We start from the raw sequence: 19,597 nt of genomic DNA, 5'->3' as shown, positions 1-19,597 counted from the left end.
CTCAAAGTACGGCTAGCGATAGCGAAGCGACACATAACGTTAACATGGCGGTGCAAACCAGAGTAGCCGGCAAAAGCGGACTGGTCCCGGATTACTTTCACATTTATAACAGGGGATTTTAGTCCGGGAAAACTGAAGTCGGTACTAATATAATTCTATTAACACGGGCAGTGCCCTACAACGGGAGAAATTTACGGATAAAAAATAACTCGAAAGATACTTTTCGACACCGTGTCGCGCTATGCTAGCCATCAGCAGCAAAGGAGGAGAAGCGCTACCGCCGCGAGGCTTAATGTTCGCGGCGGGTCGGCTGGCTTCACCCCTGGCTGCACAAATCACGGTTCACTTGACCGCGTTATGTCAGGAGAACAACAAAGCCACGAAAGAAGTACTAAAACTCGAGGAGACGCACAGCTGTAGCACTGTTTGCTTATATTGTGTGTGGTTGATTTAAACATCAGAGCCTGGTAAGGTAACAGCCATTTTTTTCTCTTGCATCAAGTACCTGCTGAGAACATCACTGTAGTGAAGTTTATCTGAGTCGTCCCCATCCAGAATCCCTGGCAAGGTCGGGGCAGATCTAGAAGGGTGGCATGTGCCACCCCGAGTGCCACCCTAGTTTTGCACATGACAATGTTGTTTACTAAAGTAAGATAGCACTTTGAGCCTAGCTACAGTTATCAGTGAATATAAGTTCTAAAGCTGAATCTATTGCTTAGTGTTACCCAATGTTCCCTCTAATGTTTCATGTGTCTGAGCGAACACACAAACTCCCTGAGCGATCCCTTGGACCACTGTGAGCAACAGCAGACGTGTGCACTGTGGTCACGCCAGCATCAAATCCATCCAAGTTACTTGGTTTATTAAAATAATCAAATTACAACATTTACATTTATGTTAGACTACTTTTAATTAACTGCTTTAGAATTAATTTAAAAAAAAAATCTCGTTCATGAGCTGTGTAGTATGTTAACACTATTGAAAGTAAAAATAACTTGAACTCCAATTTTGAAAACACAACTTTATTTATTTATTTTTTTTATAAAGCTCTGACTTGTAGTATGAGTCTGTGGTCTGGGGGAGAGTCCTGTAACTCTGTCTGCAAAATACAGTAAATAATGACCGATGTTGGAGAATCAGAATCAGAAAGGTGTTTATTGCCAAATGTTGAGCAGGTTTACAACATTAGGAAATTGTTGGGCAATTAATAATATAGTTACTTCTTCAAAAAAGTTACTGAGTTTTGCAAGCAACGAAGTTTTTTGCAGCTGTTTACCTAAAAATGCAGCCAAGGCGTTTTTAAATAAACACTTCAAACTATTTACAGAACAATCAGCTGTTCTACATCAAATTTGATGCCACACAAATTATTTGTGCCACTCCAAAAAATTATTTCTGTCCACTAGGAAATAAAGGAGAACATCACAAACCTGATACCTGCAGGCCTGACAACAGGGGATGTATCACTCCTGTAACACCTGTAACACTCAGCAGTCGCCTCATTGTTCTGACACACACAACAAAACTATTGACTACACTAGGGCTGTACGATATGATCACAATTTCATATCCTGATATAAGACATTTATCGTTATTAACCCTCTGGGGTCCACGGACACGCTGCACCTCCAAATCACATGACTGATTTAAGCTGACATAACAACAAGCTGCAGCCACGCTCAGTCTCTATTTCAGACAGTGTTAAAACTTATTGCAACACCTGATTGTTCTCTCATTTTAGTTATAGTAGTATTTTTAAATGGTTGTAGAAAATAAAAAAAATAAAAAACAGCAGGTGTATTGGCTGCATTTTTAGATAAATATTTGAAAATGTTTACAAAATGTACAATATATATTTGCATTTAAAAAGATAGTACTCGAATTTTATGTTTTTTGCGTGATTTCAGATGAGTTGTGTTAATACAGTATGCCAATTTTAAAAAAAAAAAAAAAAAGCTAAATTCAGACACATGAGGTTGAGCTGAGAAGAATGACACCAAGCAAGACACGGGGAAAAAGAAACAATTTAAAGGTGAAATACACATGTTAAATCAAAAGCAGTTAAAATGGCCAGTTATATGTTGGACCTCAGAGGGTGAACACAAGAAATCATGAAAAATTAGGTTTAAATCTTTGTTCATGACAATGCAGATTTCTGACATTTTGTGTAAATTCAAGGTTCTTCATTCGTCAGATGCATATACAAGTATAACACAGTGAAATGTAAACCTGACACGCTCCTTGACTTGTGCAAAAGGGGGGAGAGGGGGAGAGAGGAAGAACATTATAAATAAATATATATATACACATTTGGTGAATGTGCAGTAGCATGTATGCAGCAAGCTTCTCGCAGTGGGGATGATCTCCTCCGCTAGCATATTGACAAAACATACTGCTTCTTCCGTAAACTCGTTGATGTCGACTGCGCATGCTCAGTCTACATCGTTGAGTGCGTCCTGTAGCGTAGCTTCTGATTGGGCAGACCAACGTTTCACCTCCCTCGTGGTTACTTCTTCCCTCCATATGCTTTGTTTATACTGGGGAATGAGGAAGATGGCGTTGTGGTCAGTCTTCCCGAAAGCCGAGTGTGAGACAGCTTTGTAGCCCTGCTTGTACTGCGTGTAGCAGTGATCCAAAATCCGATCCCCCCTCGTCGGACACCAGACATGCTGGTAGAAATTCAGCATGACTTGTCCGAGGTTCTCTTTATTAAAGTCTCCTGCTACAATGAGGGCTGCGCCCGGGTCCTTGTTTTGAAGCGAACTCAGCACATCATGTAGTTCGGACAAAGCCATACCTGTGTCCGCTTGGGGTGGGATGTAGACCACCGTGGCGATGACCGAGGTGAACTCACGGGGCAGATAGAAAGGGCGGCACTTAATGCTCAGGAATCCCAGATGTGGCGAGCAGCCGCTGCAAAGAGTAGAAATGCACCTGGCATCACACCACTTTCTGTTTACCACACTCCTCCACCTTTGGTTTTGTTTGACTCTGCCGTTCTGTCCGCGCGGAGCACAAAGAATGAATCCGACGGAGTTACGGCCTGGTCCGGCACGATGGGGTCAGTCATGTCTCCGTGAAGCGCACAATGTCGCTGTCCCTCATGTCACGTTGGAAGGTGACTCTTGCTCTTAGGTCATCGAGCTTGTTCTCCAAAGCAGTCAGGAAGGAAAAATCGCCCCATGTTGTTAAGCTTTCTGGATTTTATATTTATTGGGCTACAGATTTATTCATTATACGGACTACACGGTACATAAACTCAAAATTTCACGTGTATATCTAAACTGTATAGTTACGTGGACTGCAGAAAATAATTAAGTTGTAGACTATATTTATATGAATAGCATGTATATTGAATCATTTTAACCATATGTAACCCACCCCTTTGTGTTCGAAAAAAAAAGGCTTTGATTTTGCCGCACATTTGATTTCTTTGCCACCCTAAGAAAATTTCTCTAGATCCGCCCCTGGTCAGGGATAAAAGAAAATAGGTCCTGTTGATATTTGGGCTTCGTTCCTCCTGTTCCAATAAGAAGTAATCCCTCACTTGAGAATGCACTCAAACTTTAACATTTCCGCAGCAATTTGCTGAAACAACCTCTGAACCAACAACAAGGATGTAAGACTTCCTAAAACTATAACTTCTTTTTCTAGGAGGTTCCACTTTATGGTAATGTAACGACATCCAACTGTAACTTTGTCACCAAATTAAAACATCACTACTTGACTAGCTGGTTGTAAAGAAAGCGGAGTAACCTGGAGCCTGACCAGTGCGCGCTCCCGACGCTGGGGAACGCTCCGTCGGTGATAAATGGCACAACGCTCAACCAGAGCAGCAGCCATGTTTCAGCGCTACAACCAGACGTGAAACACGACCTTCTTGTGACTCTGCGTGTCTGTGTTCTACTTACCCCGACATGCAGAGGCTCTAAAAACATACTAGCAGCTCCTTTGTGCCTGATCCCACACGTCAGCAAACATGAAGACGGTGAAAGCTGCTGATAAGCTTCGTTTTTTCGACGTCACGATTAAAAATAGGCTCCAATACCCAAAGTTAAGCCCACGTCGTTTTCGAGTAAAGGGCATCCTTGTTTAAAGCTCCTAGCAAAGCTGTTTTCCACCGTCCACGAACGATAACACAAACGTTGATAACACAAACAGCTTCTCTTCTCACGGAGAGCAACCGTGTAGCGAGGTCACAAAGATTGCAGCGGAAGCGCGTTCCCTGTGTGCCTGCAGAGCGAGCCGACGATCGATAGGGAGCAGTGTACAGTATGGTACGTACTACAGCGCTCCCCCGGTTGGCACGACCGCGGTAAAGTGAGCCGTCATTTGTGAGCCGCGGTCAAGCCAGCCGCTTCTTATCCGCCGCATAAATTTCCTTGCGCTTTTACACCAGGCTGCACGGTAGCGCCTTTTCGCTTTATATGCCGATTGAAAGCCTAGACGCACGCGGGCGAATAGTCACACGCGCGCGCGCACAAATTACAGCCCAATACAGTCAATACAATTATGGAAATTTCAAAAATTCATTAAAAATCATCCTGAGTAGTTGAGGTCCAACTTTCAACACATTCCTTCTCTGGGACACCTACTGTACCTGTGTGTCAAGTTTCATCCAGATTTACTGCAATATTACTCAGAAATTACAAGAAACCTATATTCAACGCAATACAGCCAATACACTACAATTATGGAAATTTCAAAAATTCATTAAAAATCATCCGGAGTAGTTGAGGTCCAACTTTCAACACATCCCTCCTCTGGGACACCTACTGTACCTGTGTGCCAAGTTTCAGCCAGATTTACTGTAAAATTCCTCAGAAATTAAAGGACATTTATATGCAATTCAATACAGCCAATACACTACAATTATGTCAATTTTCAAAAATTCATTAAAAGTCATCCTGAGTAGTTGAGGCCCAACTTTCAACACATTCCGAAAAGGCGCTACCGTAAAGACTGGTGTAAAAGCGCAAGGAAATTTATGCGGCGGATAAGAGGCGGCTGGCTTGACCGCGGCTCACAAATGACGGCTCACTTTACCGCGGTGTTGGCACGGGGTCGTGGGCCTGATGTATGAACTGGGATCATTGCATCATTTAGTCAGCCCCGTCACCTGCATCTATCTGACTCTGATTTCTCAGAGGGAGCAGTGTAGTAGATGAAGAGCTGATGGTGAAATCAGGAGCAAAAACTAACGAATGTTGGCCTGGTCAACACATTTTCAATTCAATTCAGTTTTATTTATATAGCGCCAAATCACAACAACAGTCGCCACGAGGCGCTTTATATTCTAAGGTAGGATGTCTGAAAACCTACACAGACATAAACTTATTATCATTATTTAATCATGTGGTCACAACTTAATAACCTGACAAACATCACATGTTTCTGAGCATAAGAACCAAAACAACAAATAAGCAGCTGTTCAAAGCCGTTTGCAAAAAATTATTTTCCCTTTTTTAATAAATCTTTTCAGATTGTGTTTTTGTTCTATTTCTGACACTGGGAGCTAAACACAAGTTGTTTTGTTGCTTTATTGCTTTGTTGTTCGTCTGAATTCTGTGGTTCCTTAGCAGATTTTAACAGGTCTATGGTCATGTTTATGTGATTCAACCAGCATAAAGGAGAGAGCAGTTGTCTCTGTTCCTCACCCTGATTGGCTGCTGTAGAAGTGACCGCTTCCTCTCTTCTCTGTTGTTTCATCTTTTAGACCAGGAAACCATCACGGCTCAGTCAGGACAGAAGAACGTCACCCAGCCATTTCGAGCTCCAAACAACAACATCATAATAATTCAAGAGTGGCCCAGAGCTGACCTACATAAATGTGCCCCTAAGTACTGGAATGGACACTTTTTTCCACAAGAGCAGCATCCATCTTTTGAGAACCAGGTGGATCTGGAGTTGTTGTGGCAGTTTTTGGCGATGGCGTTTGTCCCGTGCGTGTTGGTGAAGTTGGTGATGATGCCGTTGGAGGATTTTTTCGATTTGGTGGTGTTGATGGTGTCAGCAGTGGTGTTGAAGGAGGTATTGTTGTTGTTTGTGGAGATGGTGTTTGAATCTACAGAAACATAAACAACAGAAGCAGGGTTCATACCAGCCTCCAGCACCTCAACTGATCCTTTTTCTTTCAACGACTCTACTGCCTCCTCCCCCTGTGCCATTCATCAGGAGACACCTACCCACAGCCTACACTGCAGCCTCTCCATCACAACTTACCAGGGGCGAAGTCAGCTGATGAAGATGAAAACCAGGAAAGCCATGGGCCCGGGTGGAGTAGCTTCCACTGAAGTCCATCAAGCAGGTTGGGGAGGAGAGGATGTTGTCTAAGCTAACATCCATCATGGACAACACCTTCTTGGCCTCCAAACCCTCTATGACCCTCTGGTATTCCTTCCAACTGTTGCCAAAGTGCTTGCTCATAAGGGGTCATATGATTGTTGGGTTTTTCTCTGTATCTATGAAGCGCCTTGAGGCGACTTATGTTGTGATTTGGCGCTATATAAATAAAATTGAATTGAATTGAATGGTGGAATTGAACTCAGGAGCTTCTTACATACAGTTCATGCAGTTTTTAGGAGATTGTGGTTCTAATGTTTTTACTGTAAATAAAGTGTCTGTTGATATGATTGTTGTTGTTTCCTGGTGCTTCCTTAATAAATCTGAGCTCGGGATCAAAATAATCCATGTCTTGTTTTTTTGTTGCAGTTTTTCACAATGTTACTACGAATATTTTTTTTTTACCAATAAATATTAAGAATACATAATGAATCCCATAAATTGTGACAGAGTTTATAAACACAACAGCTTTTATAAATGCTGTAAAACACGTTTATGTTTTAATTTGTTAACCTGGTCCTTTATGACCACAGAGAGAAAGAACAAAGGATTTACCAAGTGCACTGATGTGCAGACACGTAAACACTGAAACCTCATCCAGATGTTTCACACATCACATAAAACTGATTTGGATGTTTTCTTTCAACTAATGTGACAAAAACATACTTTAATGCATGTTTTGCTCTAAACGGCTCCCAGATCTACAGGATGTTAATTCTCCTGAGTTAACATCCTGTAGATTTGGGACCAGTTCCCTTTTTCCATGGATGCAGTGCTGGTGACCAAACTAGAACTGGTTCTGTGTTCCCATCAGGACAAGTCTGGTTCTGCTGAGAACAGGAAACTGAGGCTGTGATTCACACAGGCTCACCAAAGTCTGACAACAGCAGACTGGAGAAACATTTCCAGGTCTGATGAGTTCTGATTTGTGCTGTGACGGTCACATGGATCCATCCTGCCTCGTATCAGAGCATCGATTAAACACCACAGCGTGTTGCTGCTGACTGCGTTCATCTGTAACCATCCTCTGATTGCACTCCATGTCACAAAACTCAAATCATCTCCAGCTGGTTTCTTGACCATGACGATGAGTTCACTGTACTCAGGTCGCCTCCAGTCTCCACATCTCAAACAAATGTGTTGGAACGAGAGATTCACATCATGTCTGTGCAGCTGATAAATCTGCAGCAGCTGTGTGATGCTCTCACATCTACATGAACCAAAGTCTCAGAGGAATGTTTGCAGCACCTTGTTGAATCTCTGCTGTGAAGCATTAAAACAGTTCTGGAGGCCGAAAATCAGTACTAGGAAGGTGTACTTAATAAACTGGCCAGTCAGTGTATATTACTATAATTACATTTTAAAAACTGTAAACACAAATCTGTGGTCATATATTTTGTTGTATTCAGTGTCAGTGAAAACATGGTGCTCCGACTCAGACTCAGTTTCTCTGTTTTTTAATCAGCTTCTCATTAAAATTCAGACTTTATTCAAATGACCACAACCAGGGGGCACTTTAATGTAAACAGATGCCTCTGTGATGCATTTACTGTCAGTTTTGTAATGTTCACAGTCTGTTTAGGAGATCTGAAACACATTTTACATAAAGACAGTTGTGAAAGTGAAATTGTTCCTCCTGCTTTTAGTTTGTGGCTGAAGTTAACCTGTGTGATGTCTTTATTGTGGATGAAGTAACTGCAATTTTCTGCTGATGCATTTGTAGTAAATGACAAAGTTTCAGATCACAACATCCACAGAGACGTGAAGCTTTGTGTTTGACACGTTTTAACCACAAGATTAAACACATGAAATCATGAATCTGACTGTCTGCTGACACTTCCTGGAGAGTGAGGATGAGGAAAATCCCTCCATCCTCACACAGTTTATATAAAAAGAGAAATGTTAATGTTTTTCCCCTCTTCCTTATACTTTTACTTCAGTCTCAGTATTCCACGATTATCACGGGGCAGTGGCAGATCCAGACCAAACTAACCGCAGGCTAATATTTAAATGTTTAATATATTAAGTGAATTTATTTTCACTCATTTATATAAAGATCCAAAAGAATTTCAAAGTAAAGGTTTCACATACTGCTCTTCCTCATACCTTTACTTCAGTCTCAGTATTGCTGTATAGTATTCCACCTCCCACACCCAGGGTTACCGAACAAAACAAGGAGAGCAATATTTCATTGTTTTATATATTAATTGAAAATATTTTAGGCACTAACATAAAATCAAAAATAAATATCCAAATGAATTTCAAAGTAAAGGTTTCACATACTGTGCATGTGCACAATGTTTAAAATCCACGTCTGACATATTTGGTGGCCTGAAACAGGCAGAGTCCATAATTACAGAGAATCCAACGATGACTTTCATACCAGCTTTGATGGAAGCTGCGTCTCCTGTCCCCCATTAATGTGACTGGAAATGTCCTCAAACTGGGCAGCACTGGTGGATCATCTTTGTACGTCTGATAAGAGATGAATGCAGAGCAAACATGAGGCTGTAACTGAGGACAATAACTGATCATTGTTAACTTATTACTTTATTCTGTCATTATTGTTCATTACTGTCAGTTACAATGACTGTATGAATTGTAATGACACGACACTCGCAGTCACACAGGTCTGTTCAACATCACAAACCGCTGGTTGTCCCTCTTCCTCTCCCTCACAGCTCGTCTTCCTCCTCACTCTCAGGACTGTCCCTCTCTGCATCCTCTCCAACTAACTCCTCTGTCTCTCTGTCATCCTGCTCCTCAGCTCCTCATCATCTCCATCCTCTCTCTCTACATCGTTCTCTACTGGCCCCTGTCTAAAGCCACCTATGCACAGGGGGGGTTATGTTCAGGGATTTATGATGTTTGTAGTAAAAGAAGAGCAGCTGAACCTCTCGTCTTTGTTTTTCTTCTCTTTGACGATGATTCGTCCATCACTGACGTCTTCTTTTCTCACTGCTGAGCAGACTGCAGCTGATCGCTCTCTGCACATGAGACACACAAAGATAAATAAACCAGTGCAGGTTTTTGCAGGTAGAACAGCTGTTAGCAGTGCTGCCACACGTGTGATATAAAGAAGAGTCGTAGCATCACAAACATCTTTCTTAGAAACTGGCAGCAGTTTTCAGCAGCTCACATTTTACTACAAGGTCCAAAACCAAGACTCTTTCTAACGTTACACACACACTACAATCAGCACTGTGGTGAGAAATGAGCTTCACACATCAGTCCTGTGGAGCTCAGGGTCAATGTTGTAGCTGAGATTCATTTACATGATGCTTGGATTCATTCACTGAATTCTACTTTTACTCCACCTGTTTGCTGTTTGGTATAAACACACTATAAGCAACATGTTGTGAAGACACTATGGCAGGATAGCTCGTGAAACATCTGCTCACATCTGGTTGAATTCAGTTGTGTACATCCACAAAGAGCAGCAGGTCAGCTGATCACAGCCTGGACACTGAAAACCTGAAGCTCACGTTAGAAACGACTCTGATTATTTTCCTGTGCTGAGCCACTACAAACACTTTGAATGTTCCTCACCTGCTGAATCCACTTTAACCCTGACTGTACATATAAAACATCTTTGTTTTCCTCTGCTCATGTTCTACTTCACTGATTCAAACTGAGAATCTATATTAGAATGAACATTTAGACTGAAAGAGTTCATTAGAAATACAGAAATGTGTGTGTTGGACCAAAAATTAATTTCTGATGTTTCTGTGTTTTTCTCTAATATGTTTTATATAGTTAAACAGACTGTAGTGAACAGCATTTATGAATGAGTTATAAATGAAGACATTTTTATTTAGAAAAGCATTTGATTAATTTTTTCTTATGCTGTTTTTATAGTTTTATTGTTTTACATTGTTTTATTTACTGTTATATTGTTTTATATTCCCATTTTCTGTGTTGTAAAGCACTTTGTGATTTTTATCTGTGAAAAGCGCTATATAAATAAATTTTACTTACTTACTTACTTACTTAAATAAAATAAAGAAATGAGCTGCTGTTGAAGTATCTTGATGACACTGTGTAATTGTACCACAATGTAATTAATTCAGTCCTTTGTGGTGACTTAAATATCCTCATACAACTGTGATGTTATATTTCTTCAAACTTCTTGGCCACATCTCATTTTAAAAGGACATTTTAATATTAATGACACTTTTACCCATATATATATATATATATATATATATATATTTGATATATATATTTGATATATATATATATATATATATATATATATATATATATATTTGATATATATATATATATATATATCTATCAAATATATATATATATATATATATATATATATATATATATATATATATATCAAATATATATATCAATATATATATATATATATATATATATATATATATATATATATATATATATATATATATATATATATATATATATATCAAATATAACTGATTGCAGTTCTATTCTAGTGACAGAAATATTCTTTCTTGCTCAAAATAAGTGGATATCGTTCATGAGAGATATAGACCTATTTAAACAAATCTCTTTTAAATTCCCGCGATGATATCTGGCACATTCCGAAAATTACGTATTAGCAACTGATAGGCTGAAGGGCTGGGCGGTCCCCGCCAAAGTTCATTTATATGAAGGGTTTTAAGGATTTTAACAGCAGGTCGCTGACTGTAGATCAGTTCCGGCTTTGGCAACAATTTTCCAGTCAAATTTTCAGAAACTTTTCCCGCGAACTTTAAAAACACTCTGATCTCAGCACCCACAGAAGTACGAGTAATGGACCTGACATCAGCCTGCTGCTCTGTGATTTTCACCTGCCTTCTCTCGGCTGTCTGTTCAAGTGAGTTCAACTGATTTTTTGTTTTTTACACTGTAACTACACACTCATAACACACTGCGATCCACTGTAACTGTAACACTGACAACACACTGAGGTGGCAGAGATGGATCAGTGCGGTGCTTGTGTTATGATCGGAAGGTCGGGGCTTCACCGACCGTGAGGTATCCCCGAGTAAGGTACCGTCTGTACACACTGCTCCCGGGGCGCTGGACTGGTGGCTGCTCGCTGCTTCACTGACTGAATGTGTTAAATGCAGCGGACTCATTTCCTACTGGACTAACAGCAGCCCGCTGTCACTGTGAGCAGGACACAAATGTGTGAAACAAACTCCACATCTGTGCTGATGTTCGCTCAGTGTTGTACTTACTCTGAAGAGTCCCGCACGGGGGGGTTGACGTCAGAGAAGGGGGCGGGGGTTTCCGGAAGCTTCTTAAGCAGAGCAGAGGCCTGGTCCTCTCCCGGTCCTACTTCTTCTAAGTCGTCTGGATATCCTCGTTAAACCTTCTAACAATGCAGAGTTTTCGCTCGGAAGTTGTTTCTACCATCTCTTTAAGGGCTGAGGTAAAACGAAACTTTATAAACTAGAAAATCCGTCAGAAGAAGGAGCGAGTAAACGCAACACTGTCACAAACGAGCCCGAGGTTTTCCTGCTAGTCTTAAAAAGGGTTGTACTTCCTGTCCCAGTGAGCAGGAGGAAACTGTCTGAATCGCTTCACATTTACATGGAAATGATCATTAATGCTGAAGCCGTGTGGGTATCAGTCACGGACCGGCCTCCCCTCGTGTGTTTTTCTATTAAGATCAGGATGGTCTTCCATGGTCTCTTGTGTTCTGGGGGCCTCTGGATGTCTGGAGTTTTGATCTCCTCCATACCCGTTTCACACCCTGGAGGACGGGGCTGTGGCCCCCCCACACTCCCTAGCAGATCATTACATGGAGAAACCTTTGGAATGCAAGCATGCTGATCCACACAGGTATGCACACATGGGTATTCACAGACGCGGACTAAAGCTTTCTTGGCTGCTGCCTCAAAGCACACTGTGCGCTGTCTATCTTGCGTGCTGCACAATATCGTTTATTACTTAGTAAATACTGATATCTATGACTAGCTAGTTTATTGTGATGGTGCTTTGTTTTCTCTATTATTATGTTGCTCTTTGTTGTTTGCTGTCTCCTCTGTTTGTTTGTTTGTTTGTTTGTTTGTTTGTTTTTTCTCCATACAGGTGACCCAGGAGTTTTTTGTTTTTTTTTTTTTTGTCTCTCTTCCCCCCCCTTCTCACCGTCTCTTCTCCCCTTGGGTTTTCTTTCTTTCTCTCCCCCTCTCTCTCTCATTCATTCCCCCTGTCCTATTTATTAAAAAAAAAAAAAAAAAAAAAAAAAAAATGACAAAGGATGAACTGAAGCTCTGCCATCACGTAATGTCGCATACTGCTGTTTCTGATGTCATTTATAAAAAAAAAAAAAAAAAAAAAAAAAAAAAAAAAAAAAAAAAAAAGATCAGGATCATTGCCTGAAAAATGATGATGTTACCGATCAGATTCTTTCATGGTGGATCAAAATCTGATCTTCTCTGTGTTCATAATTTCATCCATTCAGACAAGATCAACACCACTGACTGACACGCAACTCCAAAAACTAACAGAGCCTCCATCGTGTTTCACTGATGGCTTCAAAAATGTACAATTTTGATTCATCATTTAAACCTTTAACCTCTCTAATCTGTGTCGTTTCCTCTTTCAGTCCAGGAAAACATCATAGCTGTGTCCAAACAGAAGACCATTCTGACATGTCGAGCTTCAAACGACAACAACATCTTAGCTGTAAAGTGGAGCAGAGTTGACCAGAAGGAGGGATATGTCTTTTTGTACCAGGATGGGCACGTTATTCCAGATTATCAGGATTCATCTTTTAAGAACCGGGTGGATCTGCAGGGAAGACATAAGAAGGATGGAGACGTGTCTCTGATTCTGAAGGATGTCACAACTGCAGATGCTGGAACATACAAGTGTCATGTTGCCCAGAAATCAGGGGAACCTATGAGCCTCATCACCACCATAAACCTGAGTGTTGTTGATCCTCCAGGTGAGTGAGTAGAGTTGAGTGTGTGTGTGATCAGAGGTGAAGCTGCTTCCTGGTTGTTGATGTTTGTTTCTAAAGATGTTGTTGATGAGACTTTGTAGAAAGCAGCTGGTCTGAGTGATGTGATCAGAGTGCAGTAGATAATGTCTGACAGCAGTTTGAAGAGGAAATGGATTCTGTTCTGTTCTTCACTCATCACCTACCTGACAGCTGACACCTCACACCTGTTTCTCACCTGCAGGTCAGACAGAAGGAGGCACAGAGGATGGAGGGAAGGAAGTTGAAGCGAAGAAGGCAGGAGGGAAGGAGGATGGATCTGTTGGACTGAAAGTTGGTCTTCCTGTTGGCGTTATTGTTGCTGCTGTTGTTGTTGTTGGTGGTGTTTTAATCTACAGGAAACTTAAACCACAGAGTCAGGGTTCATACCAGCCTCCAGCTGAACAGCAGCCTGTTTGAAATGTGAAAATAAGATTTTCACAAGTTTTTAAATGTTATTTTTGTTTGGTGCAAACATCGACAAACAGTCCAACAGAGAAACAGAGTCAGGATTCAGGATTCGCCTCCTTGAACTCTCTCAGAGGGCTTCCAGCTGACCTGAGTCTCCTGCTGCTGTTCCAGCTTCTCAGAGCAGAGACAGACGAGGACATCCTGGATTTGTTGTTCAGCATCTTTGTGAACGATTTCATCACGTTGTGTTGAACAGTTTTAAAGATGGATTCATTCCAAAAGAAGATTGAACTAATGTCGTACATTTCCTTCTTTTTCTTTAGTTTGCTTGAATTTCAGACGTGTCCTGTTTCTACTGTATGTGTAGCTGTTAGCTCGTGACCTCTGCTCCTGCTGAGCTGAAGCCTCAGACTGTTTCTGTAGTTTAAATAGACATCTATAATATATATTTGTATATATTAAATTACACGGAGCTTTTATTTATTTCTGTTTATTTATACACTTTTAAAATTATTCCTGGTACAGATTTTATTGTTTTATGTTATTATTGATAAAAAAATGAGTTGGTTTTTGTATACATGAATTCTCTTTTATAAAAAATATTTTCTAACCTGTATTCCAAAACGTTGGTTCTGTTCGTCTGGACGTAGCTTGTAAATGTCCTGTTTATAAGGTTGGGGAAACCTGCAGTCACTTGGATGAGTGACGAAACGTTTCTCCCACTGAAAACACCACGTCCAGGTGAACAGAGTCAACTTTTGGAGATTTACTTACCTGGATGATTGAACATGCATCAAGGCCCTTTCTCACCTGTACAGTCTGTTTTTGTTCTGTAAATAAAGTTTCTTAACCTGAATGTTGCTTCCTGTTGCTTCATGAGTAAATCTGAAATGAAACTGAATAAGCTGAGCTGGAATCAGTCAAAAGTGAGTTTGTGTGAAATCATCTTTGCTTCTGCTTTTAAAGTGAGTTTTTCCCAACTATCGCCATCTGGTGGCCTTCAGAGAGAATGCAGGCGTCCATGTTTTATGCTGTGTCTACAATGTATCAGTGTGGTGCTATTAGTATAAGGTGGGATGTAGATTTTGTTACATTGTACCTGTGAGCACAAACTACAGGCATCAATAGGCAGGTCATGTACTTACATTCATACTGTGCTACAAACCCCTCAAAGTGCTTTTAATTAACCACATATTTATAAAGCAGCTTATTCTGGGCACTTCATCTCCCTCACATACACGACCAACCTAGAATCTTCCACTCCAGAGTAGCTGAGTGCAAACTCCACACAGAAAAAAAGAAGCCCAGCAGGATTTGAACCTAGAACCTTCTTGCTCTGACAGGACAGCAACAACCTGCACCACCTATGGCAGAAACTGGATCTGTGCCAAAGCACCATCTCTCATGGCGCACTCTGACATCTGTATGACCTGTGCTGTTTTCTTTTTCACTCTAGGGAACCTTGGACTTTTGAGTCTTTGTCCTTCGTGGGGTTTACCTGTGCAGGTGAGTTTGATATCAAAATCTTATTAATTTCATACGACAGCTGAGTGCTGTTGGCTGCTCACAGAGAGGATACAGGTCTCCTGTCACCAAACCTCTGCTGTCATGTGGCAAAGCAGATGTTAGTTTTTAGATGTACTCACACACAAACAGTTTGGTGCAATTAAGTTGTGAAGACAAGATTTTTCTGTTCATAACTCAGCTGTCACCAGCAGAGGGAGGAGTCGAGGCAACGGCTGATCTAGAGAAATCTTCTCAGGGTAGCAAAATCAAAGTCATTTCTTTACACATATTACAGAATGTAACATCTGCATATGTATCATATACATGGTTAAAATACAGGAAATATACTTGCTGCCTACTTTATATAAAAAAAACTATTGTTTTCTTTAACACTCATAATTAAATATTTCACTTAAATAAAAAAGGTGAACTGTTTAGCTTATATGATAAATAAACATACAATACAGAAAGCTACACGACATGAGACGGTTCATTTACAAACACTAGTCTAACTTAAGTTTCACACTCTGTTACACAATACTAACCTGATCTGCTTCTGTTGTTATAGACTGTACGTGGTTCCCACTGGTCTGACATTTCTCACTTTTACAGCTTTCAAACTGTGCTTTACCTTCTTTGTTATCTTTATTTTTTTAGCAAACTATTTTTTATTAACATTCTTTATTAACACAACTGATCTAAAAAAACAAAACAAAACATAAAAACCTACTGGGGAAAAGTTATTTTTTACTGTAAAAACCTCAGCTGTGTTTATTGGTGGTGGTAGGTAACGTCCGTGCTGCATTCACATCATCTAGTAGATCTTCTGAGGGTACTTCATGTAGATTTGGTAACCAGCTACACTGGATCCAGGTTTCAAGCTCAGTTCCTTTCGCACTCAACAATCCTTCTCCTATCGCACTTGGGGCTTTGTACCCAATCTCGGGTGGGAGTGATGATATGTCCCCCCTGACCTGGCGTCCTGGCTCCCCCTTGCCATAGCATTTGTGTTGTACCTCATCAATCTCTAGCTGTGAGAGCAGTTCCTTCTGTCGAATGTTGGAACACTGAGCTACTGGTTGTTTCACCATCCATGTGGATGTTGGGTATCGAAGACCCCATAGGTCCCTCTTCCTGTCCATGTACCTCCTTCTGCTGGGGTTACTTGTGTAGTAGCGTTCTAACAACACCCTGTTTTCATCGCTTGCACACCAATGTCTTCTTGTCCAGTAGCCACTTCTCATCAGGGTGTCCTGGTTCAAATTTGTGAGATGCTTGTTTTAGTGTCACACCAGTCCATGATTTCACTTCTCTAATCATTCCTCACATGCTCCATGATGTCCTCTTATAATAAAACATCAGACTAAACCAAGTCTGCAACTCTTGAGGTCAAAAATGTCCTCCTGTGTCCAAACTATGCTCATAAAGCACGCTGTCACATGCTTTCAATTTTATATAAACCCTCCTACAAAGCATGAATGTTAACAGTAAATGTGCACGACAAACAAATAGAAGCACTCAGAAACCATCTAGATAACTTTTATGTCAAAGGTCATGGAACATAAAATCATTGTGCATCATCTTATAATAAAAACATTTAAAAAGTTTGCTGACTTTATGCAAAAAATAAGGTTTCAAATTCTCCTGCAGATTGAAAATCAAATCAACCTTATGCAAAAGTTCAATAAGGAAGATCTGTAGTTACACATCTGTCTGCTTTCCAGGTGTTGGCACTGCTTTTCAAAATGGTGATAATGTGACAGACATCACATCTTCTTAAGAAATCACACACAGAAACAATGAAGGGCAGAAGGTTTGATACTCTTAAAGAACTGAAATAAACTGAATAAAGAGGGCGAGCTGTTAAAGGAGTCCTCTGCGGTTTCTATATTCCAGCTGTGGCCACAGCTGTTTAACCTCTGCATCCTCTATCAGCTGTCCTCCAGATGCATTTTAGGACCTGAGACATACTTCCAGCTTCCAGATATGTAAAGTACATCCTTACCAGAAGCTCGGGTCTCAGAAGGAAACTTACAGTCTGTTTGTTCTACTGTAACATTAAAGGTCAAAGGTCACATGAAAACTGTCATGCATTGGGAAAACTAATGCTCCACTGCTGCCATCTGCTGGTTGCTATCATGAAGTGACTGATCTTCCCATTTACACACAGTGCATATATTCGGCGGCCACTTTATTAGGTATACCTTGCTAGATGGATGGATGGATTGTTGTCACGTTCAAGAAATTACATTAGTTACATGGCACTTTATCCTGCAGGAATCAGCCTCAGCCGACACTGTGGTTATAAAGTGATGCACACAGTCAGTTAGAATACTTCAAGCAGGCTGTGGTGTTTAAACAATCCTCAGTATGGGGTCCAAAGTGTGCCATTAAAATATCCCCCACTACACCACCAGCACCCGGTTCTCCCTTCTGCAGAAGCAACAGGATCATGCTTCTGCAAAACTCCTCTGTGATCTGTGTTGTAACTCTGAACTTATCCATATGATCCTGTTTCTGATTGAATTCTCTAAAAAGTTAAATTTTCAACGGTTTATGTGAGTCATCTTCTTCCTTTTCAGAGCAGAATGTCAGGGATATAAAAAGGTTCTCAACTTCACTGGATCCACTTCATCATGTCTGCATGCCAATCGGTAGTGATTTGACACACACGCACAATGACTGATCAATGGTCATGAGAATTTGCACAATTATGATGAAGGAACTGACCTCACAGCCCATTGTTCCTTCAGTGATTCTAGTTTCAGTCATTATGCAAATGTACTGTTTATAAGATTGGGGAAACCTGCAGTCAACTGAGACTGAAGAAGTCACTTGGATGAGTGACAAAACGTTTCTCCCACTGAAAACACCACGTCCAGGATGTATCGTCCAGATGAACAGAATCAACTTAATTATAGAAGTTTGTTTTTACAGTACTCACAGAGAACAGTTACAGCAGCAAACATGTTGCTGCAAACACCAAAATGTCTACAAATAATTTATTACAGATTTGTAATAAGATTTGCTTCAACTTTATCTAGTAGCTGAATTTTGTTTAACCCTTTTTTATTCATGGATTTTCAACAATGATTTCCTGAATCTTTCTGTCAAACACTAGTTTAATTTCTCTACACTAGCAGAAAAGCCAAAGACTGTACAAACATGGCTTCTGCTTGGCCTGACTCAAGGAATTAGGCTTAGAGTTTGAATTTGAGAGGATTGTTGTGAAAAACAAAAACACACCATCATTTACCATTGTTCACGTTTTTATTCTGAAAGGCCTGGTGAAGAATTTTCTATTAAGTATGAAAGATAAATTAAATTTTTATGGCACCATCTTCTTCTTCTGCTTCTTTATTAAAGAAAGAAGAATATCTCTCCATTTGAACTTTCTGGCCCTCAGTGGTTGTATGAGATTTCATTTCATGTTCATCTCCTTTGTGAGGAGAACAAACAGAATATAAATATATAGAATTTAAATATAAATGTGAGAACCAGTTAGAGAGCAGCAGCTGGATTCCAGTTGTTGGACTGGTGGACGACTGCTGGGCTGAGCAGAGCCTCTCTGTTCTCTTTATATACAGCAAAGTGAAAGAATAAGGACATGTCAGTGAACGCATCACAGTTATAACACAACTTTCTGTTTTGGGTCACATAAATGTTGAACTTTGGACACATTTTCTGCTGCTGCATGAGCAGTACATGACAAGTATCAGATCACACAGCATCTGCAGAGACGAGCAGCGTTGTTTCTGATACGTTTTAACCACAACTTGGCTCGGAGTGAAATCTAAATACTGCTGCACTCACTCTGAACCCTGATGAAGAAAGAAGAGGAGTCCCCGGAGCAGAACCAGGAAACACTGAAGAGATTATATGTCTCAGCTGGCTGGAAACTCCTGTTCCCTTGGAAAGGCTGGAGGAGGCGGCCTGGGAGAGGGAGGTCTGGTCTGTTTTTAGGCTGCTGCCCCACTGACCCGGCTGTGGATAAGCTCACATTTTACTAGAATGAGGATGTGTGCGCACTTTTTTTCCTACTCTCTCACTTTGAACTTGAGTTTGTTTGTTTTAACTTCTTTTCCTTTCTTTTCCTGTTCATAGTAAAGGAAAAGTTCAATTCTGATTAACAGATTTTTCATCTTTGTACTAAAAGATCAACAGCTGTACCTCTGTAGTCTTTGACTGTTATCTTGTGTTCGATGATGATGTCATCCATAAGTGACGTCTCCCCTGTCTGAAACACACACAGAGGACATCGGTGCAGACAGTGCAGTCCTGTCACTGACATAACCTCACAAGTATCAACAACACAAAAATAAATCACATTAATTATAGAAGTTTATTTTTACAGTACTCACAGATTTAATT

General features: G+C 40.5%; 1 protein-coding gene and 2 long non-coding RNA genes across 5 annotated transcripts in view; 1 reads left to right on the top strand and 2 right to left on the bottom strand.

The window, feature by feature from the left end:
- Positions 1 to 4,302, bottom strand: part of LOC112431480 (uncharacterized) — a 103,356-nt gene extending 99,054 nt beyond the window's left edge. Inside the window, exon 1 of one of the 2 annotated variants that reach the window (XR_013096077.1) lies at positions 3,912 to 4,302. This is a non-coding gene — a long non-coding RNA (uncharacterized LOC112431480). The remainder of the gene's footprint in view (positions 1 to 3,911) is intronic. The other variant, XR_013096076.1, reaches the window with a different exon arrangement.
- A 3,481-nt stretch (positions 4,303 to 7,783) lies between these two features.
- LOC106676532 (uncharacterized) lies at positions 7,784 to 11,865 on the bottom strand. The gene is made up of 3 exons (XR_013096078.1): positions 11,562 to 11,865; positions 9,237 to 9,329; positions 7,784 to 8,817 (listed from the first exon to the last, which is right to left on the bottom strand). It is a non-coding gene; the product is annotated as an uncharacterized LOC106676532 (long non-coding RNA).
- Positions 11,005 to 14,576, top strand: LOC112431559 (butyrophilin subfamily 2 member A1-like). Of its 2 annotated transcripts, none has more exons than XM_076880979.1 (3): positions 11,005 to 11,194; positions 12,935 to 13,276; positions 13,515 to 14,576. In XM_076880979.1, the coding sequence occupies exons 1-3, from the start codon at positions 11,131 to 11,133 to the stop codon at positions 13,727 to 13,729; spliced, it is 621 nt and encodes a 206-aa protein (XP_076737094.1). In that variant the 5' UTR covers positions 11,005 to 11,130; the 3' UTR covers positions 13,730 to 14,576. The 2 variants fall into 2 exon arrangements, 1 of the variants encoding a protein (XP_076737094.1); XR_013096069.1 differs by lacking the exon at positions 11,005 to 11,194 and adding an exon at positions 11,623 to 11,755.
- The last annotated feature ends 5,021 nt before the right edge of the window (positions 14,577 to 19,597 follow it).

The sequence above is a fragment of the Maylandia zebra genome, unplaced genomic scaffold (assembly GCF_041146795.1).
Source record: "Maylandia zebra isolate NMK-2024a unplaced genomic scaffold, Mzebra_GT3a scaffold02, whole genome shotgun sequence".
NCBI classification, from domain to species: Eukaryota; Metazoa; Chordata; class Actinopteri; order Cichliformes; family Cichlidae; genus Maylandia; species Maylandia zebra.
This window is presented reverse-complemented; position numbering and strand designations above follow the sequence as displayed.